The 26,181-nt window shown below is 38.2% G+C and overlaps 1 protein-coding gene across 2 annotated transcripts in view; it reads right to left on the bottom strand.

Moving 5' to 3' along the window:
- Positions 1 to 26,181, bottom strand: part of RNGTT (RNA guanylyltransferase and 5'-phosphatase) — a 369,854-nt gene that overhangs the window by 303,898 nt on the left and 39,775 nt on the right. Inside the window, exons 1-4 of one of the 2 annotated variants that reach the window (XM_036065178.2) lie at positions 20,022 to 20,306; positions 12,870 to 12,979; positions 9,400 to 9,503; positions 9,220 to 9,308 (exon numbers count right to left, since the gene is read on the bottom strand). In XM_036065178.2, the coding sequence (XP_035921071.2) occupies positions 9,220 to 9,308; positions 9,400 to 9,503; positions 12,870 to 12,979; positions 20,022 to 20,085 (367 nt within the window). In that variant the 5' untranslated portion in view covers positions 20,086 to 20,306. Of the gene's footprint in view, positions 1 to 9,219; positions 9,309 to 9,399; positions 9,504 to 12,869; positions 12,980 to 20,021; positions 20,307 to 26,181 lie in introns of those variants that run through there. The other variant, XM_078055013.1, reaches the window with a different exon arrangement.

The raw sequence follows: 26,181 nt of genomic DNA, 5'->3' as shown, positions 1-26,181 counted from the left end.
TAATTATTCCAACCACTAAAAAGAAAAATTATGTAACATGATAGAGGTGCTAATTATTTATCTACAATGGCAATCATATTATAATGTATAAATATATCAAATTAACATGTTGTATACCTTAAATTTCCACGTCATATGTCAAATATATTTCAATTAAAACAATTTCTAAAAAATGCAAATGAATCTATAGTGACAGAAAGTAGAAAGTGATTGCCTAATCTACAACTAAGGGTTGAAGAAGAGGATGGACACAAAGGGGCATAAGATGCAAATGCCCTGAACCTTGGTTGTAGTTTCAAAGGTATCTACATCATTAAATTGTACATTTTAAATTAATTCAGTTCATTATAATGTTGACTGTTTTTAAAACCAGATGATAAAGTGTGGGGCACGTGGGTGGCTCAATCAGTTAAGCATCTGCCTTTGGCTCAGGTCATTATCTTGGGGTCCTTGGATCGAGCCCCATATCGGGCTCTCTGCTCAGCGGGGAGTCTGCTTCTCCCTCTCCCTCTGCCCCTTTTCCTGCTCGTGCTCTCTCTCTCTCAGATAAATAAATAAAATAAAATCTATTAAAAAAAAAACAGATGTTAAAGTGAGATGCAATTGGCTTTTAAAACACATTCCAAAACACTTGTTTTTAGTAATTGACTTTATCAAAAATGTAACATTGATACATTTTTATTTTTTGATACATTTTTAAAGGTATAAAAAAATAAAATATCATTTTCATCTCATTTCTGTAACAGGGTAAAATTTCTTTCCAAAAAAGATTTTTCCTACTTAAAAAAAATTTGAAAACCAGTATCTTAGAGTTACCATCAACTAAACCAAATCACCTATTTCTACATTCATAGTAAATAATCATTAATATTTAGAATAAAAACCTTAGTCAATGAACAACACCCAATTAACAAGGATACAAAGGAACTACAGACAGGAGCAATCTGTACAAATAAAAATATGTATGAATCAAAACACCACATATGGCAAACTATAAATGAATCAGAATGGCTACAGCATGGAGTATAATAAGAAAGTAATACCAAATGCAGTTGGAGGCAATGAAGAAGACAATATCCTGAAGAAACCTGTGTACCATACTAAAGACAGTATTACTAAGGGCAATAGAAAGATATTAAAAATTTTTAAGCATGGCAATAAAATTATCATGTTTTCTCCAGGGGCACCTGGCTGGCTCAGTCAGAAGAGTGCAACTCTTGATCTCAGGGTTGTAGGTTTGAGCCCTATGTTAGGTATAGAGATTACTAAAATAAATAAACAAATAAATAAATGTTTAAAAAATAAATAAATAACGCACTCCAATGGCAGCTCAATAGAAGACAGAGAAGGAGCAACAATGAAGGCAAGAAAAACAGTAAGGAAGCCATCCCAGTAATTTATGTGTGAGATAAGGGTCTGAATGACAGGGTCAAAGTGATAGGGATAATGAGGGGAGGCAGACTGAAGAGACATTTAAGGCAGAATCTCCAATCTGAGGGGTGAATGACTATCAACACAGAGAGGAAAGACATAAAAGGAGTCTCTGGTTTCTGATGTGGGTGACTAAGTGGGCAGTGGAAGCATTTACTAGCTTAGGAAGTACAGGAGTTTACATCAGTCTTATAGGCAAGGTAATAAGTACAGTTGGTGATGATGAGTTTAAGGTTCTTTTGGGACTTAAAAGTATTTGGAAAAACAGCAAAGAGCTTCAAAGACAGGTGTGGCTGGAACTGCAGATTAAAGAATAATCAACACATAGTGAACTATGGAAGAAGTCTGTGGTATAGATAAGATCACTAAGAATGGGTATGTAAAATAAGAGAAGAAAATTAAGTAAGGGGGGAAACTATTTTAAGTCTCAAGAATAAGTAAGGGGGAAACTATTTATAAAAAAGACAGAATAAACTGCGATGGGGTCAAGAAAACAAAGAGAACATGGAGTCATGTACAACAAAAAAAGAAAAAGTTCCAAGACATGACTGTTCAACTGTTTAAATGACACAGAATAATTAGAAGTGAAAGTCACTATTTGTTTAAGAGTGCATGGGGAGGACTACAGATTGCAATGTAGTGAATGATAATAAGTGAATTCAAGTATCCATCTTTCAAAAAATCAGCTGGGAAGAGGAAGGGGGAAATATAAAACAAGAAAGGTGTGGGATTTGGGGGGGGGGTGGTGGTTATCATTTAATATGAGAGACTTAGATATGTTTATAGGCCGAGAAGGACCTGGTTAAATCACAGAGGTTGACAATAACTGATAACAAGGATACAACTGAAATAAAGTTTCTAAAGAAGAGATAAAAAGCAGAGATCAACCTTGAACAGGAAAAGACACCCCTTAGAAATAAATGACTATAATCATGAAACTATAAATTCCATTATCTCCGTTGCTTTTTAAGGAAAGGGGCCTCAAAAATTACAAAGTTAGCTATAAACAGATTTTTTTGCCCAACATGAATCTAAACCTAACATGTAAATTTTCCTTCTACTTTATATTTCAGACCAATTTAAGAAACAAATATTCTTACTGTAAATATGTTTCTCACCTAAACCACTACTGTTTTTCATTCTAATTTTTACTCTAGCAAGATATTTTTATGAATAGAAAATGTAATAATTGCTAATTAAGTGATTAAGTCATGTGATGAAATATAAATTAAGAAAGTACCACAGCTCTTTTAATATTCCTTGTTATACAAATACATAAAGTTTTAGTCTTATTATACTTCAAAACATTAATAGATGACTGGAGTTTTAAAGATAATTGATAGTTATAAAAACCTTCATCAAAGCAAATCTCTGCAGAAAAATATGGAAGATCATATATTTGTTGTTAAAAAAATTCCATTAACTACAAGTTTAGTATGATAGGTCTTCAATGTTTAAAAAAAAAAAAAAGGAAGAAGAACATTTTTCAGTTTTCCTCAGTTCATTATGAGAATGGGTCCACCTAGTGGCAAGTAAAGCACAGTTTATATATCTAAAGATTAGCTCAGGGGCGCCTGGGTGGCTCAGTCATTAAGCGTCTGCCTTCGGCTCAGGTCATGATCCCAAGGTCCTGGTCATGAGGTCCTGGGATCAAGCCCCACATCAGGATCCCTGCTCCGCGGGAAGCCTGCTTCTCCCTCTCCCACTCCCCTGCTTGTGTTCCCTCTCTTGCTGTCTCTCTCTCTCTGTCAAATAAATAAATAAAAATCTTTTAAATAAATAAATAAATAGATAGATAAAATAAAAAAATAAAGATTAGCTCACTATTAACTATTTTAAGTCAACTTATTCATTTCTGTCTTCATTTTCTAGGTAAGCTAATACAATAAAATAAATTTATACAGCATGTCAAAAAATATTAACACTAATATACGTATTAAGGGAAAACCACAGTTCCTTAAAAATCAAATCTAGAGAAGAAATGGGGCACCTGCCTGGCTCAGTAGGTAGGGCATGCGATTCTTGATCTTGGGGTTGTAAGTTCGAGCCCCACGTTGGCTGTAGAGATTACTTAAAAATAAAATATTTCAAAAAAAAAAAAAAAGAGAAGAAACAATCTCCCCAGCAAAAGGAGAGAAAGATGAGCTATAACAATAGAAACATACATTCTGGATATATAAATATCAATTAGGAAGAGGTGATTTATAAAAGCTTAGTGACAACCTATCTTTTTAAAAAATAAAGCCTGATTTCAACATACATAATTTCCTTTCTATCTCACTAGTCAGATAAATTAATCTTTAGGATCAAAAAAACTTATCTGATGAGTCTAAATCAGTGCTTTTTCCCAGAGGACATCTGGCAATGTCAGGAGACATTTTTAATTGTCAAAACTGGTAGGGTGCCACTAGCATCGAGTGAGTAGAGGCCAGGAATGCTGCTAAACATACTACAAAGCACAGGAGAGCCCTCCAAAATAAAGAATTATCCAGCCCAAAATGTCAATAGTGCTGAGGCTAAAACACCCTGGTCTAAAAAAGCAACAAAAATAAGAACAAAAAAAGGAAACTAACGATTATTAAGAACTTATTATATGCCAAGTTATCTTAAATATTTTTATTAAACCAAAAAAAAGTTTTTTACCAAAATAACATATGCTACTCATGAAAATACACATTCACAAATCTGTTACAATATTTATAATTGGAAACACCTAAAGAAATTAGCAGCATCGGTCATATATCTATTATACAGTCTATCATTTACCAAGAAATCAGCTGCTTCTCTTTTAACATAGATTTGTTTTAAATTTCTTCAGTCCACAAAATTCTTACTCTCAAGACAGTTACTTCTGCACATGCAAACAAATGCACTATAGTTCCATAATCTCTTACTTGTAATATAATTTCAAAAAAAAGCTCTAAAAAAATTAAGGTTTTGGGTAAATCATTTGAGGACAAAACCTGACCTGAACTGATGGAACATTTATAGTCTATTTTTCCCACTTGGTGTAAATGAATATTCATATGTTTAACTGCAGAAATGTTAATGTGTTTGATTACGGAATGGTCTCTAACACTGAGGTTATCTCTAAATACTATTTTCTAAATAGGAACCACTAAAAGGAACCAATCTCCTTAGAGAAATAACTGATTCCAGGTCTGGAAAACATCATGTGCCAGAAAACAAGGAAACCATCAAAAACTAATGGGTGATATCAAAAGAATACAGAAACCAACTTGAAGGGGCTCCCATTGCCATAGGTTGGAGCAATTTGGACATTAAGAATAAATGCTGATGGCAACTGATTTAAATATGTCAACTATATAAAAATAACTCCAATAATACAACTGGACAATTTATAACAATGATCAACTTCTTTTCCTAAACCTGGGAGTGTTAATCTTTCTAAAATCATGACATCTGTTTCTGAATGTTAAGACTTACTGCCTTCCTTTGACTTCTTCAAGTACATTTAGCATTTACCCCATAATGATTTCTCTCAAATGAGAAAACAGTTGTCACTCAAATAAAGGCCACAATGCTATTTTAGGCTGTTTATCTTCTGGATGCACACCTAAATATATGTGTAGATATGTGTACTTGTTATATATATTCTTGTGAACATGTAAATATATACACACATATACATCACAATACTGTATGGCATATATTCCCATGTTGTTTTTCTGTTAATAATAGTTGCAAACTCTATAAATAACCTGCTTTACGTCTGCCTTCAGCTCAGGTCATGATCCCAGGGTCCTGGGATCGAGCCCTGCATCAGGCTCCCTGCTCCGCGGGAAGCCTGCTTCTCCCTCTCCCACTCCCCCTGCTTGTGTTCCTGCTCTCACTATCTCTCTCTATCAAATAAATAAATAAAATCTTTAAAAATAAATAAATAAATAAATAACCTGCTTTATCAAATATGTAAACTGTTCCCAGTTTTTATTTTATTACAAATGAAGCTGTGATGAAATTCCTTTCACATAAATCTTTATGTCCATCTCTACTTCCTTAAAATGAATTAGATGTACTCTTGCTTGTATATAAACGCTTATGAAGACCTTGAAAAATATCACCAAATTGTCTCTCCAGAGAAGTAGTACCAATTAACACTCTAATTAACAATGTATGAGTGCACCCAATATACCCAATCCTTGACATTTTAATTTTTTAAATCTTTGCCAATTTAATGGGGGAAGGTAACAACTATATTTTAATTGTATCTCTTGTTAACAAACGAAAAAAACTTTTTTCATGTTTCTTGGCTATCTGTATTTTATTTTTTATAAGTTGCATTTTCATTGTTTTCCATATTTTGCCAGTTGGATTATAAAATCTCTTTGTATGTATTTTTTTATGATTTTATTGATTGATTTAAGAGAGAAAGAGAGAGCAAGCAGGGGAGGGAGAGAAACAGACTCCTAGCTGAGTGCTGAGCAATCTCACAACCCCGAGATCAGGACCTGAGCCAAAATCAAAAGTTGGATGCCAACGAACTGAGCCACCCAGGCGCCCCTCCTTGTATATATTTTTTTATCTGTCACATGCTTCAAATACTTGTCCAAACTTGTCAAATAACCATTTTGCTCTGTTTCTGTTATGTTTTATAGTACAGAAATTCTTTTCCATTTTCATGAGTTATTCTAGAAATCAAGGCAGCAACAATTTAGAGATTTGAACTTTGAAGTCAGAAACTGGATTGAAAATCTGGCTTAAACACTTAATAGATGTGTGACCATGGGCAAACTACTTAATTTCTCTGAGACTTAGTTTTCTTAGCTGTAAAATGGGGAAAACACCACATACTACACAGTTGTTATGAGGATTATACTCATTCATTTCTTCATTCATTCATTTATAGTTTCCCATCATGTCTCCCAGGTAAAGAATAAGCACTCATTAATAGCAGCAGGTACTAACTAACAGAGAACACATTTTAATTTTTGACAGCAGCTCTCAAATTTAAGTGTGCATAAAAAGTCACCTAAGACCCTTGCTTAAAAAAAATAAAAAAAACAAAAAACTGGATTCCTAGGCTTCAGCCCGAGTTTTTGATTATGTAGTTCCAGGATGAGGCCCTAAAACAAACATTTCTAATAAGCGTCCTCAGGTCATTCTGATTCAAGCAGTCCAGGGACACTCCTAAAGAAATATTTATGGATTCTGCCTTTGGTGATAGAATTGAAATATCCTATCTTACCCCAGAATTAATGAATACTGACCTATATTTTCTCCTATATGCTTATGGGTCCTTTTAAAAATATTTAATCCGGGCACCTGGGTGGCTCAGATGGTTAAGCGTCTGCCTTCGGCTCAGGTCATGATCTCTAGGTCCTAGGACTGAGCCCCACGTCAGGCTCCCAGCTCAGTGGGGAATCTGCTTCTCCCTCTCCCTCTGCCTCTCCCCCTGTTTGTGCTCTCTGCCTCTCTTGGTCTCTCAAATGAATAAAATCTTTAAAAGAAAAAAATTAATCAATCTAAAATACATGTTAGGGGCGCCTGGGTGGCTCAGTTGGTTAAGCGACTGCCTTCGGCTCAGGTCATGATCCTGGAGTCCCGGGATCGAGTCCCACATCGGGCTCCCAGCTCAGCGGCGAGCCTGCTTCTCCCTCTGACCTTCTCCCCTCTCATGCTGTTTCTCTCTCTCTCACTCTCTAATACATAAATAAATAAAATCTTTAAAAAAAATAAAATAAAATACATGTTAGATGTACTGTCTCAACACCGTTTATTGAATAATCACACCTTCCCCCTACAATTTGGAAAACATCTCCTCCACCACCAAGAAACTACTGTAGTTTCCATTACTATACCCTATGCTTTAACTGGTAAGGACAATCCCCTCATTATTTTTGTTTTTCAAAATTTTCTTATAATATTGACTGTTTCATTTGCCAAATAATTTTTTTCTGTGCTCAAAATATGCTGAATTATGTGGAGGCAGTAAATTTTACAAATAAAAGAAATTAACTTCATAGTAAATCTTCCAAAGTCTCATTGGGATTCTGCTTAGAATTACACTAATAATTGAAATTAATTTGCAAACAAATGTCTCCCCTTTCTTCAAGTCTTTTAATATCCAAGTATATTTTCTTCATAAAGACCTCCTACACTTCTTAATAGACTTTATTCCTTGGTATCTTGTACTTCTGCTACAGAAAAGAGAAGTGGCTTAGAGTGTGAACTTACAACTAAGATTGCTTAGGATATGATCTAAGCTCTAATCATTACTAGCTGTGTGAATGACCTTGGGCAAGTCACTTAACCTTTCCAAGCTTCAGTTTCTCGTCATAAAAATGGGAGTGGCAATAAAGTCTACACAGTAGGATTGTTATAAGAACAAAATGAGATATTGAATGTAAAATGGTTTAGAGTGACTAGCACACAGGAAATGCTCCATGTTAACCAATATTATTAATAAGATTAATAAAGACCATCCTCTAATTTTATTTTCTATTTACTATTTAGAAGAAAGTTGCTGATGTTTTCTTACTTATGGGTGTTTAAATATATCCCCTGAACTTTCTTAATAGTTTTTCAGTTAATTTTCTGAATAGGGAAAATATCGGATGCTTAAAACTTTAAAAAGAAGAAATCACAAAAGAAAATATATTGACAATAAAAAGTTTTAAAATATTACCTCAAAAATTAAAAGGCAAATGAAATGGAAAAACTTTCCAATTGTACATATAAGAAGTTAATTTATGGCATCTAGCTATCAGGAGAAAAAACTATTCAATAAGCTATGCTAAAACAAATGGTTATATAGAAAACATTTAAATTAGATCCTCAATTCAAACCATATGTTAATATTAATATCAGAAAGAAGAAAGAATCAAAGCTAAAAATCAAACCTTAGAAATTCTATACCAGTCCTAGTAGCACTGTTTATAATAGGAAAAAACAAACTGAAAATAAGCCAAATGTCATTTTAAATAACTGTCATTTTTTTAAATTTACCTATGTAGTATATTTATTATTGCCTGCCTTCCTCCCACATCCCACATCCCCTCCCCCTGCTCCCAGTCCACACTAAAATATAAGCAGAGACTTTTTTCTGTTTTCTCCACTGATGTGTTCCAAGAGCCTGTACCTTGCAAAGAGTAGCAATCAATAAATATCTGCTGAAACAGTTCTCCATCAACATGAGAATGGATGAACTATAGGGTATTTGTAATGGAATACTATACAGCAGCAAAAAATGAACCACAGTTACATCATCATGGATCACTCTCAAATATATAATACTGAGTGAAAAAAGAGTTTCACAACACATATGGTATAAAATGCGAAATGATAAAAAATAAATATGTAGTGTTTAAGGTAAAGTCACCCAGTAGTATTCCTGAAGAGGGGCAATTAGGGCTTTATCTTGAAAAATATAAAAATTACAAAAATACATTTCATAGGGGGCGCCTGGGTGGCTCAGTCGTCAAGCGTCTGCCTTTGGCTCAGGTCATGATCCCAGAGTCCTGGGATCGAGCCCTGCATCGGGCTGCCTGCTTGGTGGGAAGTCTGCTTCTCCCTCTCCCACTCCCCCTGTTTGTGTTCCTGCTCTTGCTATCTCTCCCTGTCAAATAAACAAATAAAATCTTTTAAAAATATATATATATTTTATAGTTCACAAAAGTTAGTCTATTGCTCTAATTAATCACTTTTCTTAGTGATTATTTTAAAAAGAAGAAAAAAAAACTTCTGTATCACCTCACTTGCTAAAAAGAAAATAGAAGCCAAAACACAAAATAAAATATATAAACGGTGGCAAAGTAAAGCCAGACATACCTATAAGTTCAGGTGGGTTTCTTTCATTAAACCGCTCACACAGACGAATGAATGTCTCAGTATTCTCAGTTGTAGGGCACTCACCATGTCTAGTAATATGGAAACATTTTTTTTAAAAAGAAGAAATTGCAAATTTCAGCAAAAGGTTTCAATATTAAAGAATCTTAATACATGACTTACCCTTTACACTGAAGTTTTATATATTTGATTCCTTCTTTTTCTATGTCATTTCTGTCATAGAACCTTGAAGTATTTGTCAAATCCACCAACAAGCCCATTTTAACCTTAAAAAAAAAAAGAAAAAGAGAAAAGAGCAGATTTACTAGTAAATGAATTTGTTCCAAAACAAACTAATGAAATGGCAATACTCCAGTTCATCCATCTACATTGAGGGAGATTTTACGTTCACTCTACCAATGAACTATTGACAACAAAAGCATCACTTACTCAAGTCTTATTCAAGGTACTAGAACTTAGAAGGCACTAAATGAAATAAATTAACCTTCAAACTGATGACAGAACTAGAACATAAGCAAAACTTAGTCCACTTCAACATCACAGAAGTCTACCTTAAAAAACAAACATGGATGTAGTTTTCTGCATCCGCCACCCCACCTATGATTTATTAGACAAAAGGATACAGCAAGAATAGCATCTATGTGAAATATACCCTAACCCCCAGGCACACATCAACCCAGCATTCCAAGCAGCTATCACTACATCACATGCTAGGCAGTTAAATTCTAAAGTGAGTACTATATAAGGTAAAAAGTATGTATAGTCAAAATTCTCTTATAAATCCCTTAAATAATCAATAAAGAACAGTACACGTGGCCATAATTGTGCATCTCATTGAAGACTTAATCCCATCTCTCAGCCAGTTTTTCTTCCTGCATTTGGAACAAAAATCATTATTTCTTCTGTTGAGCATTAACTGATGTAGTTGGCTTGTGATCAGCAGCCAAGTGGTTTAAAAAATCTTTAACAACTAGAATCACATTCGGACTAGTAAGAGAGTCTCACTAAGATATGCACACCCAAACTGAGCCAAGTAAAAGAACAGTTAACTCATATATCCTATACCCTATTCTGAAGCACATGTTCTCTGGGAAGAACGACAAGAGAAACGATCTGCACTTTTTAAATTGTTATTTTTCTCTTTTATTGTTATCACTTTTATTGAGTACCTAGTGTTGGATGTGCCTAAAGGAGACTGGTTTACATAATGATTTGACTCCACTGCTAGAGGGGAAAAAATGGCAAAGACGTTTATATTTCACGCACAACAAAAGTGACAAAACTAACAAAATTGTGTGTTTCCAAAATATTAAACTAGCCACCATATGGGCTCCACTGATTTCTCCAGATTCCTTAGTTCAAGTGCGGATGAGAGATAGGTCCCCATCACGTGAGCTCTTACTTATAGGAAATGTATTTTTTATGGCATTTTCTACAATCTGCCACCCTGGGCCTACTTCTCTTCCCACATAGCTTCTGCAGTGATCTTAATTCCTTCAGAGGACATGTACTGTCAAACACAGAGAGTTAGATCTCATTAATACAGCTTCTCAGTGAGTTAGAATTAGAACCCATGTTGTTTGTATCCAGATCCAAAATAAGATATGGATGAAAAGTGGAGATGGGCAAGAAAATATGAGTTTTCTAAATGCATAGGAACACTTTAACCAAGGAAACGGAGAAATTGTACTGTATGACTTAACTGCCTGAAGCCCCATATATACGTATGTGCGTGCGTGTGTGTGATGTATCTCTATGGATAATGTGTTTGTGAATTTATCTGTCTGCATACACATATACACATACATATATTACATATACATATTTATTTTTCATAACAGTCCCAATCCATGAAGTAAGGATAATAATAGTATCTACCTCATGGAGTTGTTATGAGATTCAATAAAGGCCTTACTCTGTGCCAAGCACTATGCTACATGCTTTATATGCACTAATTTTATTTACAGATGAGGAAACTAAAACAGGAAGAGATTATGCAACTTGCCAACAAAGCTGTAAGTGGCAAAATGGAAATCAAAGCCAGGCTAAGTGGCTTCTAAGCCCAAACTCTTACCTTACCAACCAGGAAATATTTAATGCTCTATAAATGTTAACTTAAGATTTTCAAAATCATTATTGATAATGAAAATAAAAGTTAAAAGTTTACAAAAAAATATAAAGACTCAAAAAACTACATCAAGGAAAGGGATGATTAACAGGTTTTCAGAATCTAAGGGATGATTTTTCTATCCCATGACAGAAACCCTTACACGTAATGAGTATTAATATTGGATGAATGTACTAAAATAGAAGAGTACAAACAGTAGTGTAGCAAGTTGAATTATGTCCCCTAAAATGATATGTTCAAGTCCTAACTCCTAGTACCTGTGAATATGACCTTACTTGGAAATAGGGCTATAGGGTCTTTGCCAATATAATCAAGTTAAGATGAGATCATAGATTAGGGTGTCCTTAAAAGACAGAAATTTGGACAGACACACATAGGGAGATGTCAACAAGAAGAGAGACGACCCACAGAGCTACAAGCCAAGGAATGCCAAGGATCACTGGCATTAACCAGAAGCTAGCAGAAAAGAATGAATGGAAAAGATTCTCCCCCCAAGCCTCCAAAAGGAACCAATCTTTCCAACACCTTGATTTAGAACTTCCAGTGTCCAGAACTGTGAGAGAATAAATGTCTGTGGTTTTAAGTCACCCAGTTTGTGGTAATTTGTTACAGCAGCCTAGGAAGCTAATTTAATCAGTATTATGCCAGAATAATACAAAAAATTACAAAGTTTCATTTAGGAAAATAGTTTGGCCCTTTCTTGTAAAATTAGCTATGCACACAGAAATCATACTCTCGAATATTTATCCTAGAAAAATGAAAACTGTACATGAATGTTCACATAACTTTATTTGCAATACCCCACAACTGGAAATAACTCAAATTGGTTAAATGGTTATTCAAGCATTCAATGGGAAAAGAGCTAAATAAACTCTGATATATCTATAAAGTGAATACTATTCAACAATAAAAAGGAACAAACTTTTTGTTGAAACATGCAACAACTTGGATGGACCTCAAGGGCATTATGCTTAGTGAAAAAAGCCAATCCCGAAAGGCCACATACTGTTTTACTCCATTTATATAACATTCTCAAAATGATAAAACTACAGAGATGGAAAACAGATTAGCAGGTGCCAGTGTACAGGGATGGGGGTGGGCAGAGTCTGACTATAAAGGGGTAGCATGAGGGAGTTCCTTTGTGGAGATGAAACAGTTCTGTAACTAATACCACAAATCTATACACTGGATCAAACTGCAGAGAACTATACATACATACACACAAATGAACACATATAAAAACTGGTAAAAACTAAACAAGGTCTGTAATCAATTCAAGAGTACTGTACAAATGTCAATTTCCTGTTTTGATATTATACTACAATTATGTAAGATGTCACCATTGGGAAAAGCTGGGGGGAGGGTTCACAGAATTCTATGTACAATTTTTGCAACTTCCTCTTAGTAAATAAATTATTTCAAAGTAAGTTTTTTTTTTAAAGCCACCTGAAGAACAAGAAAGGGATAAAATATACGAAAACAATATCAAAATGTTGTTTCTTACCTTCAGACTCTTTAGATAATTTGAGAGCATACTTGGATGGAACCGATTTTCTTCAGCAACTTGACTATCATATCTTGGTCCTAACATTGTCTTCAGAGGTAAGAATCTTCCTAAACAACATTAAGATGGGTAACAATTTTCATTAAAGAAAATGTTCCAGGTTGAAACTATAATTAGCAATTCTCAAAATCACTTCCTTAAAACGTTTTAAATGGAACTGTTCATGATGTAGTCTCAATCTAAACTACACTTTTAAAAGGTACCACCTTAGAATTTTTTAAGGACAACATAAATTCCAGAAATTGACAACCAAATAGAATAGCAAAAGAAAGGGGCGCCTGGGTGGCTCAGTCAGTTGAACATCCAACTCTTGGTTTCGGCTCAGGTCATGATCTCAGGGTCATAGGATCGGGCCCCTCATGGGGCTCCAAGCTCAGCAGGGAGTCTGCTTGAGATTCTTTCCCCCTCCTTCTCTCTCCGCTTCTGCTCCTCCCCAGAGCACACACTTGCGTGCACTCTCTCTCTCTCTCTAAAATAAATAAATATGTATTAAAAAAAAAAAAAAGAAAAGAAAAAGAAAAACTACCAGTGAGTGGAACTTCCAAAAAAACTCTTAAGTTGGGGGCTCAGGTACGGATAAAATAGGTAAAGTGGATTAAGCGGTATAAACTTCCAGTTATAAAATAAATAAGTCACAGAGATGAAAGGTACAGCATAGGATAGAGTCAATAATATTGTAATAACATTGTATGGTGACAGATGGCAACTATACTTATTGTAGTGAGTACTGTATAATGTACAAAATAGTCAAATCACTATGTTGTACACCTGTAATTACTATAACATTGTATGTCAACCATATTTCATTAATAAAAATTTTTAAGCAAAAATAATTTAAAAATTAAAAAAAGTTGGCTAACAGTTTAAAAAAGGACTAAGCTTTTAAACTACTACATTAAAAAGTTATTGCCTTAAAGCCTTTAAAGATATACTAGAAAACTGATAATGGAGTGCATTAAATCAGTCTTTAAAATTCCCAATTATACTTCTTTACTATGAGGTTGGAACTTTCTCCATCTTATGCACTTTATCCTGCATTCCAGGATAGGGATCATGCTGATAAGCACGCTAGCCAAAATCACTCTTCAAACAACTATCAGTGATCATAATTTCAACAAGACTAACTGACCCTTTTGGCCTTTTTTTTTCCTGAATCATATATAAGCATAGGAGGAGTCACCTTATATAATCAATTTTAAAATCAACTATTTTAATTGATTTATATCTTAAAACACAGTATGAGTAGGAATAAATATCTACCTAAAATAACATGAGTGAAATCTTAACATCTGTCCAGACACTTTAACCTAAATTTCATAAAAACATAATCTTTTAAAGTTTTATGTTTTGGGTGCCTGGGTGGCTCAGTTGGTTAAGCGTATGCCTTCAGCTCAGGTCATGATCCCAAGGTCGTGGGATCGAGTCCCACATCGGGCTCCCTGCTCAGTCGGGAGTCTGCTTCTCCCTCTACCCCTTCTCCTGCTCGTGATCTCTCTCTCTCATAAATAAATAAAATCGTTAAAAAAATAAATAAAGTTTTATGTTTTATGTACCAAACCACTCAAGATCACCAATAACCTCCACATTGCTAAATCCAATGGTCAACCTCAGTTCTCAAACTGGCCACTTTTTAATTCAAGATCACTTTTTAATTCAATTTAATTTTTAATTCTTGAATCACTTTTTTACTTGGCTTTCAGGATACTACATCCTCCTGGTTTTCCTCCTATTTCTCTGACCTCTACTTTTCAATCTCCTTTACTGGCTCCTCCTTATCTCCCTGACCCCTCAATGTTTTGTCCTAGGGCTCTGTCCTTGGACCTCCTTCCTATCAACATTCACTAGCCTGGTGTTTCATCTGATCATAGAGCTTTAAAAGCCATGAATGTGCAGCTGACTCACAATGTGTATCTCCAGTCCAAACCTCTCCCAGAACTCTAGGCTCAAATATCAAACTGCTTACCTGACTTAGTCTCTACTTGATGTGTAACACATGTCTCAGACCTGATCTCCAAACCTAGCTCTCAATATTCAAACTCTTAAAAGGTGCTCCTCTCATGGTCTTCCTCATCTCAGCAAATAATAACACTATTTTTTTAGTAGCTCAGGCCAAGCCCTTTCGCGTTATCCTTGACCCCTCTCTTTTTCTCATACCCCATTTTCAATCCATCAGCAAATCCTCTCGGATCTATCTTCAAAATACACCTAGAATCTGACCACTTCTCACTACCTCTACCATCAACTCACATAAATTATTATACTACATTTAGCTTATTTAACAAATATTTAAAGAGTACTTATTATATACCAAGCATTGTTCTAGGTACATGGAATGCATTAGTGAAAAGAAAAAAAAACAGGTAAAAATCCCTGCCCTCATAGAGCTTACACTCTATTGGGGAAAGATAAACCATAAACAAGAAACATAATAAATAAGTAAATAATAGGATACATTAGAATATTCATCTCACTAGACCCTCTCTCCTTCTCACTGTTATCTCAGAGGTCCAATCCTGTTTCCATCAGCTCCTCCAGGCTTCGCTTCCCTTCTCCAGTGTCAGAGTCCACAGCTGATCATCACAGTCAGTCCCCACTAAGTACCCTTAGCCTCCCTGATCCACCATATCACTCAGCCACACTTACCTGAGAAAAACCCGAATCTCAATAAACTCAACCACCTGACTTCTTTGGGCCTACCCCTGTGCAGCTCAGGGCTCCCAGAGAAAAATCTCACCACATAGCAGATGGCTGACACTATAAACTATGTCTAAATCATTTCCCTAGCCCTAAGGACTAGCACAAAGTAGACTCTCAAATATTTGCTAGGTAAAATGACTCCAAAGTCACCATCCCTATCACAAAACTGTTTCATATTACATTCCTACAGTTAGTTCCAAGTTCCTCACACATAGTAAGCACAAGATAATTTTATGTTGAATGATCTACCTTTAAGAAATGAGAATTTTGCTATTTTCAAAGTGTTCCCTTGAAATCTATCACTCATAAGGTGAAAAAAAGAATTTTTCAGAAATACAGGTTGGCCCTATCTCCAGGAGCTCTCCCCCATTGGAAGTTTGGTTTAATCAGAGGAGGTAACTTCATAGTGGAACAGATTATTAGTACCATCTTCTTTCTGATTCAGAAAAATTATGAACATCTAGTACTATTGACGTATATCCTAATGTTCACAGTGAGAAAATGTAAGCAGCCATAACACATTTTCCTAAATATGCCAAATACCAAGGAAATTATACAATAAGCGCGGATTACTTTTATAATCAGAAAAAAAAACGAGAGAAAGAAAAAAGGACGTAGAAAATGGAATGTGAACTATTCCTTATTTTTCATTACGGCTTGCAAGAATATAACTAGTTTTTCTTGCTCCACCTACTATAAAACACTGCTAATATGGCATTTCCAAAATACACAATATGGCATGAACACTTCAAGGACAGACAGAGACAGAACTTTAAGGGAAATTTAGAGAAACTTATCAAGAATTGTACGTTGTGTTCACTTTACTTTCTAATAAGCATCACAAGCCGAAGCAGTATTGATTACAAGTAAACATCCAGTTCGACTGTCAGGAGGCCTGGGGTTCTGTCCAGGGATCACAACTAATCTGATAGGTGAGCTTAGTATCTCACTGAACCACAATAATTAAGAGTTTAATTTTTGGAGGCCAAAATATTCCAATACGGGGGCGTCTGTGTGGCTCAGTCGTTAAGCATCTGCCTTCAGCTCAGGTCATGATCCCAGGGTCCTGGGATTGAGCCCCACATCAGGCTCCCCGCTCCGTGGGAAGCCTGCTTCTCCCTCCCCTACTCCCCCAGCTTGTGTTCCCTCTATCACTGTCTCTCTCTCTGTCAAATAAATAAATAAAAATCTTTAAAAAAATAAAAATAAATAAATGAAACAACAACAACAAAAAAATATTCCAATACAATAATAAGGAAAAGCTTTATTCCTGGCCCTTAATTCCCAGCAGAGGGAGGGAAAAAGGCACCCAACTCTATCCCTCAGAGAGACATAAAGCTGACTGGAAATTAGCACCTTACCTGCTGCTATCTACCCCAAGTCAGTGCCACACTTGTTCCATTTAACAGTAAGTGAGTGTTCTGATCTTTGTCACTGCCAGCCTGCAGATTACATCACAATTCTGATATTTAAACCACTTTTCTAACTCCAAATAAAAAAATATTCACTTTGACAAGAACTTCATTATGATCTTTTCTCACAATCAGTGTAGCAGATAACTCTAATGAAAGAATCCAGGAAACATGCTCCAAGCTAGAAAAGAAGCCATGCATCTGGGATCCCTGGGTGGCTCTGTCGGTTAAGCGTCTGCCTTCAGCTCAGGTCATGATCCCAGAGTCCTGGGATCAAGTCCCACATCAGACTCCTTGCTCAGCGGGGAGCCTACTGCTCCCCCTGTTTGTGTGCTCACTCTCTCTCTCTCTCTCTCTGACAAATAAATAATAAAATCTTTTTTAAAAAAGAAGAAGCCATACATCTAAGTTTAGAGGTTCTTCAATAACTGCATAAGAAAACCACATGTAAAAAAAAGGATTCACTACAAAGTTAGAGATGGTAAGGGGAAAAAGTCAAAATGGCTGGAGAGTAAGACCTACAAAGAAAAATGTAAAGAATTGTGATCAATTCATTTGAATAAGTACAATGATTACCAAGAACAACTGTTTTTATTACAAGTGAAAATGCATATAAAAACAGAGCAGGAGTGCCTGGGTGGCACAGTTGCTTAAGCAGCCACCTCTTCATTTCAGTTCAGGTCATGATCTCAGGGTGGTGAGATGGAGCCCTGCATGAGGCTCTGCGCTCAGGAGGGAGTTGGAGACTGCTTAAGATTCTCTCCCTCGCCTTCTGCCCCTCCCTCTGCTTGTGTGCTCTCTCTAATAAATCTTTTTCAAAAAATTGTTAGAGCATGAAGAAAATTATTTCATTTTTCATTAAAGAAAGACATTTCCTCACCCTAGGACTTGCTTAGGTTATCTTTCAGCATTATTTTTATCCATCATTCATACAGCTCTATTGACTAAGGATTTTATGTAAAATGTGAAAAAAAGCTGACAAAGTAGGAGAATCAGGAAACCCGAATTAAAAAAGGACTCTTTCAGGGGCGCCTATATATGTATATATAGATATATACATAACAAATAATCATAGTTCACTACAAAACCCTTTAATTTTTGTTGCAAAATACCTTCTAGAATAAGCAACAAGTTGTAGTTAAAATTTAAATCTTTCACTCTTCAAAAAGACACTGTTAAGAAAATAAAAAGGCAAGTCACAGATGGGAGAAAAAAAAAATTTAAGCATATATCCAACACAGGATTTGTATTTACAATATGTAAAGAAGTCTAACAATTCAACAATAAGATAAAAACCCAATTAAAAAATCAGTACAAGATTTGGACGTTTCACAGAAGAAGATATGTGAATTGCCAAGAAGCTCACATACACCCAAACCACAATATTACTAAATACCTATTATGGTGGGTAAAATTAAAAAGACTGATCATACCAAGTGTTGGAGAAGATACGAAGCAAACAGAACTCTCATACATTAATGGTAGGAATGTAAAATGTTAAGACTTTGAAAAAGAGTTTGGGGGGCACCTGGGTGGCGCAGATGGTTAAGCGTGTGCCTTCAGCTCAGGTCATGATCCCAGGGTCCTGGGATGGAGCCCCACATCAGGCTCCTGGCTCCGCGGAGGGCCTGCTTCTCCCTCTCCCTCCCCTCTGCTCATGCTCTCTCCCTCTCTACCTCTGTGTCTCAAATTAATAAATAAAATTTTTAAAAAAGAGTTTGACATTTTTTTAAAGATGAAACATACACCTACTATATGATCCATTCCTCTCCTAGAGATTTACACAAGAGAACTGAAAGCATATGTCCATACAAATTACTGTACGTGAATGTTCATAGCAGGTTAATTTGTAATAACCAAAAACTGCAAACAACCCAAATGACTATCAACAAGTGAATGGATAAACAAATGTGGTGCATCCATTAACAAGGGACTACTACTCAGCAATAAAAAGGGAAGAACATACAAACATACAAGAACTTGGATAAATCTCAAAATAATAATGCTGAGCAAAAGAACAGAGACCTCCCGGGGCGCCTGGGTTGCTCAGTCGTTAAGCGTCTGCCTTCGGCTCAGGTCATGATCCCAGGATCCTGGGATCGAGCCCCGCATCGGGCTCCCTCTTCCGCGGGAAGCCTGCTTCTCCCTCTCCCACTCCCCCTGCTTGTGTTCCCTCTCTCGCTGTCTCTCTCTCTCTGTCAAATAAATAAATAAAAATCTTTAAAAAAATAAAATAAAAAAAATAGAGACCTCCGCATCAAACAAGTGTATGCACTATATGTTTCCATTTGTTTTTAAAAATTATAGAAGATGCAAACTAATCTGTAATTACAAAAAGCATATAAGAGGTTGCCTGAGGAGGAAGGGATTACAAAGGGCAGGCGAAATTTTGAGAGGTGATGGTTATGGTCACCATTTTGATTGTGGTGATGGTTTCATGGGTGTTTCATTGGAAGTGTGTCTATGTATGTGGTATTTATCAAACTGCACTTCAAAGTTTGTTGTGTGTCAAACTCAATAAAGACGCAAAAATTCACAATAAAATAATTTTTAAAAAACAAAATTCCAGTCAGTGTCGATGGCCACTGGGAAACTTCCCTCTCCTCTTGAGCCTTCCATCTCAAGACTGACACTTGTCCCTTCCCCTTCCGAGAACACTGGAAGATTCACAAACTTCTGACTACGCTTCAAAGTAATGCCCACCGTGTTCCTGGGTCCTCAGCTCCTGCCACACAAACCTCCTGCCTACTTTCCCGTTCGTAATACTCTGCTGTACTGGATGGTGACACGGCCCCCACCCACCGGCCCACCCCCTCCAACCATTTTCCCAAACACTCAACCACAAAGCTTCATCGGACCGAGCACATCTCGGTCCTGAAATACCACTAACAAGCACGGAACCCCCGAAAGCTGCGCCCCTCAGAAGGCCCACCCACGGACCCGCCGGTATGCAGGGACTCGAACACCCCCCAGTCCGGGTTACCTGCCACCGGCTGGCCGCGCCGCGGACAGTTCAGCCACCGTGGTGGGATCTTGTTATGAGCCATGTCTCGGGGCCGCGCAGAGCCGCCCCCTCCACCAACGCTCGCCGCCTCCTCGCGGTCGGCTCCGTACGGGGGATCCGAGGCACCCGAATCCCGGCAGGGGTCCGAATCCCAGCAGCTCCTACCCTGGAAACGTCAGAGGCGGCGCGCCACTTTCATTCAGGCTCAACTCCACCGCTCTATGAGAGCCCACAATGCACCGCTACTTCCGCCCCCAAGGGCCCCGCCCTCTTCTTTCCGAGGTCAGAGGGAAAGACTGAGAAGCTCGTTAGAGGGATCGGAAGGAGTTAAAGCCACGGCGAATGGAAGGGGCGCGTCTTCCATCGCCCCGCCCCGCCGAGGACCCCGCACGCTCTTAGGACAGCTTTGCGCAAGCGCAGGTGGCCTCGTACAGGTGCTAGCGGAACGACACGTGTATTTTATTCCTACCTAGACCGCTGATAGACACCCCCGAGAATGTAGAGAAGCCAACCCTCTTTTCACGCGTAGACTGATCCGAAGCTTCCACAAAAGCATCTGTTCTAGTGATCAAAGGGTCCTTCCCACCACTGTTACAGATCTAGAGCCTGATCGCCCTTTTTTCTGCCAAGCTTGGCGTCCGGGCAGGATCTGGGTTTGATAATTTGGGAAGTTCTCCCTGACATGGATCAGGGGAACAAGCTTTAGAGAAATTCTAAAGGCGAGAAATTGGAATGCCAGAAATGAAGACTTTCTCTTTGGGGGGTACTTCTAAGGATCCATGAAGTATCTGAAATTAATCCCAAAACGGTTTTCAAGAGTTTCGTTTGTACATTTCTGGAGCAAAGTTTCAGAGTATTTGGGAGTTTCAGGGGCTCCAGTCTCAAAGTTATTAACGTGTATAATTGGCAAAGGCAGGAATTGCCCTCTGGAATACCACTACCTGGCGGTGTTCTTTGCCTTACCAAACAAATGGTCTTTCCCTTAGAGTTAAGCAAGAGTGATTGGGAGCATTTTACAAACTCCGTCCTGTAATAAGACTTTCTGTAATTACCAGACTAAAGTATTAAATATAAAACTGGATAAGGGAAAATTAATTGTAATGTAGCAATTTGGTTTTAAACACCAATGCTATATTTGAATTGCAAGATTCTGAGGTTAGTGGTAGGGTAGTGTATATTTTAAAGGGTGTGTGGATAAGAAACTTGAGGAAGAGCTCAGCCCCTGAATGCCTGGACTCTCTCAGTAAGACTCAGAATTCTCCATAAATAGAGAGGGCCCAATGGCTGTCTCTCTTGAGAGAGCCTGAGTTAGGTCACACTGGTGGTCTGCCCTGCTGTTACATCTACTGAGACCTTTTTGTGAACGTGTCACACCTCTCCTGACAGGACAAGGTAAGATTCAGTTTCCTTACAGACCAGCAGTCTGCCTAAATAATTCTCTTCTCTGCTGGCAAAGTAGAATGCATACCATACCCAGAGTGGTGAAGTGTTTGATTCCCCAAATCTCTAAGGATGGAAAAGGTGAGCCTAATCCTGTGATAATTAGGGGATGACTCCCCTTGGAGACTGTCCCCCTCACACACACTGTGTCCACCCAGGGAGTTCAGTCCTAGGATCAGGGAGAGCTTCCCAGAGGCTTCATGCCACCCATGAGCAGCTGTAATTGGTTGTAAGGCATCAGTGTGTGCTTAATTTTTACATCATTATCTATTTATGCCCTCTCCATCCTTAGTGCCCATAGATCAAAAGGACCTCATGGTTCCCTTCTGCCCACAAAAGAGAGTAGAGTAGGAAAGTGGCATCCAAGTGACTGGGCAGTTTCTCCCTACCAGGAATCTTTCTCCTGATGGGTATTTCTGTCTGTATCACTCCTAATCCCACATCTCTGCTTTTCTGCAAGAGGAAAAATAGATGCCCACAGAGGGTTTCCTAGAACCCCCAACCCGCCCTCACAAATATGTCTTGGCCTCCTTTTTATCGGTTCTTCATAGGTGAATTCTTCCCTCAAACATCCATTTTGCAATAAGGAAACATGTAACTGTAAATAAAAATAAGATGGAATTTTACTCAATTGGTTAAGCATCTGCTTTCGGCTCAAGTCATGATCCCAGGGTCCTGGGATCGAGTCCCGCATCAGGCTCCTTGCTCTGCTAGGAGCCCGCTTCTCCCTCTCCCTCTGCCGGCAGCTCCAAGCCCCTTCTTGTGCGCTCGCTTGCTCTCTCTCTCTCTGACAAATAAATAAATAAATAAAATCTTAAAAAGAAAAGTTTGTTTTTCTTTCAAACAGTGGCAAACAACTGACACAAGTGGCCATGCCAATTACCAAATGAACTTAGGAAGAACTAAGAAAGAATGTGTAACAAACGGTACTGCCAAGTCCTCCTTACATGACCACTGGTTATCATTTATCTTGGGAACATGTAATCTATGTAGTATATGTGCTTGTCTGTAGAAAAGGGTGAGATTTTTTTTCTTTTTGCAATCTCATTAAAGGATTGCCTGTGAAGCTAACTGCAGTCTGGTTTAATGTGTATCCAATAAGGGGCGCCTGGGTGGCTCAGTCGTTGGGCGTCTGCCTTTGGCTCGGGTCATTATCCCAGGGTCCTGGGATCGAGCCCCGCATCGAGCCCCGCATCGGGCTCCCTGCTCCGTGGGAAGCCTGCTTCTCCCTCTCCCACTCCCCCTGCTTGTGTTCCCTTTCTCACTGTGTCTCCCTCTGTCAAATAAATAAAATCTTTAAAAAACAAAAATGTGTATCCAATAATAAAACCGTGTTCTTTCTTTTCTACATTTGTGGAGTGGATTTTCTGGGTTGGCAGGGTTCTAATTTTTTCCCCAACAAGTGTTTATGCCTCACTGGATTATTAAAGACTACTGCAGAAACACCCCTCTGAGACTGACCCGTGCCCCCTCAAGTCTTGCGATGGAGTTCAGTCTCCTGCTCCACGCATCTCCATCAATGGCTGATGAAGGGCCAAATCCTTTTATTCTGAGAGCCAGCACACCAGCATGTGTGATAGGATGCTCCTATCTGGCTTCCCAGAAGTTGGCAAAATATCACCGAATGATATTTGCTTTTTTGATCAATTCCCATCCTCCCTAGCTGGCAGGGACTAAGTTGGTGCCCCCTGTACCTGGCTCTCTTTCTCATTCTGGTGACCCACCACCTCCACCTCCTGCTTGTACTTTACCAGCTACAGTAAGTAGGAGAAGTTCAGAAAGAGATTGTGTTGGGTTAAGCTTGAGCCAAGGAGGAACATGAGTCACATCTCACATAGAGGTTTAGGTTCTAAACTTAGGATATGGGGCAAAAGAAAACAAACTCCAAACTCTCCTCCACTGCTGTTTCTTCATTTGAGCACCAAATGAAGTCACTGCCTGGCATTTAGGGTCACGTACAAGACAGCAATCTTCGAACAACAGACTCACACTTTTCACAGCCAGATTCTCTCTGAGCTTCACATCTTCCTCCAGGACATAGGTTCAGGAAGCAGAAAAATAAGTAGCCTCTCTCTCTCTTTCTTGCATGGCCTACATGGGTACAGGTACGTTCATACGAGTTAATGTGGGTACGATGTGACTTCTTTGCAGTCAAATTCATACCCACCAACAGCTATACTACTATTGTAAACCAAAAGAGGATGCACTGCGAAACTTATTTGCACAAGTTCCTTCCAAGGCCTAATAAGGCATTTGTCATTTTGTATTTTTAATCTTTTTTTTAAGATTTTCATTTTTAAGTAATCTCTACACCCAACGTGGCACTCGAACTCACAACCCCAAGATCAAGAGTTGCATGCTCTTCCAACTGAGCTAGTCAGGTGCCCTTATACTTTTAAAGAGGACCCACTCAAGTTGTATAAATTCAGGCCTGTTATTGCTTTAACTGTAGGCAAACAAAGAGATACGTTGAAGTCCAAACCCTTAGTACCTCAGAATTCGACCTTATTTGGAAATAGGATCTTTACAGAGGTAATCAAGTTAAAATTCGGTCATTAGGGTGGGCCCTAATTCAGTATGACTGGTGTCTTATGGTAAGGGGAAATTTGGACATAAAGACAGACTTGCACAGAAGGAAGATGATGTGGAGACACAGGGAGAAGACAACCACGTGACTAGAGGGATGCATCTATAAGCCAAGGAATATCAAGGATTGCCAGCAGATACCAGAAGCTAGAAGAAGCAAGGAAAAATCTCCTCTGGGGCTGTCAGAGAGGGCATGACCCTGCCTACAACTTGATTTCGGACTTCTAGCCTCCAACTGTAAGACAATACATTTGTTGTTTTAAGCCACTCAGTTTGAGGTACTTCTTTATAACAGCTCTAGGAAACTAATATATGGACCCCCCAAAACTTGGATCTGCCCCTGTTCCAACCCATGCTTTCTGGATCTAAAGCTCTTGGAGCCAGTGTCCTCTGGACCAAAGTCCCTAACCTTAGTATAAATGCAGACAACTTTTCCCAAGCCCTTTTATTTTTTTTTTTTTCGAATTTTTGTTAAAATTCTAGTTAGTTAACATCTAGTGTAATATTGGTTTCGGGAGTAGAATTCAGTGGTTCATCACTTACATATCCAGTGCTCATCATAACGCTTGCCCTCCTTAATACCCATCACCCATCTAGCCCATTCCCCACCCTCCTCCCTCCGTCAACCCTCAGTTTATTCTCTATGGTTAAGAGTCTCTCATGGTTTGTTTCCCTCTCTTTTTTCCTCCTTTCCCATATGTTCATCTGTTTTGTTTCTTAAATTCCACATATGAGTGAAATAATATAGTATTTGTCTATCTCTGTCTGACTTAATTTGCTTAGCGTAATACAATTCCCAAGGCCTTTTAAAGAGAAATTTACCTGGTACACTCTTAGGGTTTTAGTGCCTAAAAGTCTGTTCCAAAGAACTCAGACATGCAGCCATTAGTACTAAAAGCACCAACTACTTTAAGAGCACTGAGATCTTCAAAGGCAGTGTTAGGTATTTCTTCAGGTGATTAATTAATTCTAAAATTAATAATTTTGGAAAGTCAGAAACTGAGGCAGAATATCCACCAGCATCTCCATAGTCCTCACTGCCCAGGGATTTACTGTTCCTGTTCCTTAGATGGGCTCCATCCCCAGAAAATGCCCTTAGACCCAGAGGTTCATCTTCCATCAGAGGACTCCTCCACTGACAAAAGGGCACAGACTGGGTGGCTTAAAACAACAGAAATGTATTCTCTCACACTTCTGGAGGGTAGAAGTTCAAAATCAGGGTGTTCGAAATCAAGGATAACAGAGCCACCCTTTTTCCAAAGCGGATTCCAAGGAGGATTCCTCCTTTTTCCAAGGAGGATTCTTCCTTGCCTCTTCCAGCCACCAGTAATCCCAGTCATTCCTTGATTCCAACCTCTGCCTCCATCTTCACATGGCCAACATCCCCTGTGTCTGTGTCTGCATATGACATTCTCCTCTCTCTGTGAGGCTATGTCCTAATTTCCCTCTTAATATGACCCCAGTCATACTGTATTAGGGCTTACCCTATTCTAGTATAACCTCCTTTTAGCTTGATTTCATCTGCAAAGACCCTATTTCCAAATAAGGTCACGTTCACAAGTACCAGAGTTGAGAAGTTCAATGTTATCTTTTGAGACAGTTCCACCCATAACCCCCACCCTGACCACTGGAAGCATGTCCAGGCTTGCAGAAACAAGCTTTTCTGAAGCCAGGAATTTGGCTGCCATACATTACAGGGGCCAAGGGCAGGCCACTCCAAGATGGGCCACTGTGGCATGAAGATTATTCTGAGCTGAAGGCAATTGAGACCCTGCAAGACTCAAAAGAAACTTTTGTCTCTCCCTTAACTACATGGAAGAATCTAAATTGGGCTGGGGGGGGGGTCCTTTCCCAGAATAAGGGTTATTAGCAGAGATAAATTTTATCTGAGTGACCCATCTGTGTGGCAGGGCAAACATCTAATTACCAAACATCTGCTCTTCTTATTGCCCTGTGAATTACATTCCTTTCCTTTGAAGTCCCAAACCCTTACCCCCTTCTCCTCAGTTCAGGATGACATATAGGCCTCATTTTGCCTGACAGTCTTTAGAATTTCCATGTCTGTGTGGATTCCCCATATGTATGCTATTAAATCTGATTTTCTCCAGTTTAT

Source organism: Halichoerus grypus, chromosome 9 (genome assembly GCF_964656455.1).
Source record: "Halichoerus grypus chromosome 9, mHalGry1.hap1.1, whole genome shotgun sequence".
NCBI classification, from domain to species: domain Eukaryota; kingdom Metazoa; phylum Chordata; class Mammalia; order Carnivora; family Phocidae; genus Halichoerus; species Halichoerus grypus.
The sequence above is the reverse complement of the archived record's forward strand: the minus strand, read 5'-3'. Positions and strand labels throughout refer to the sequence as shown.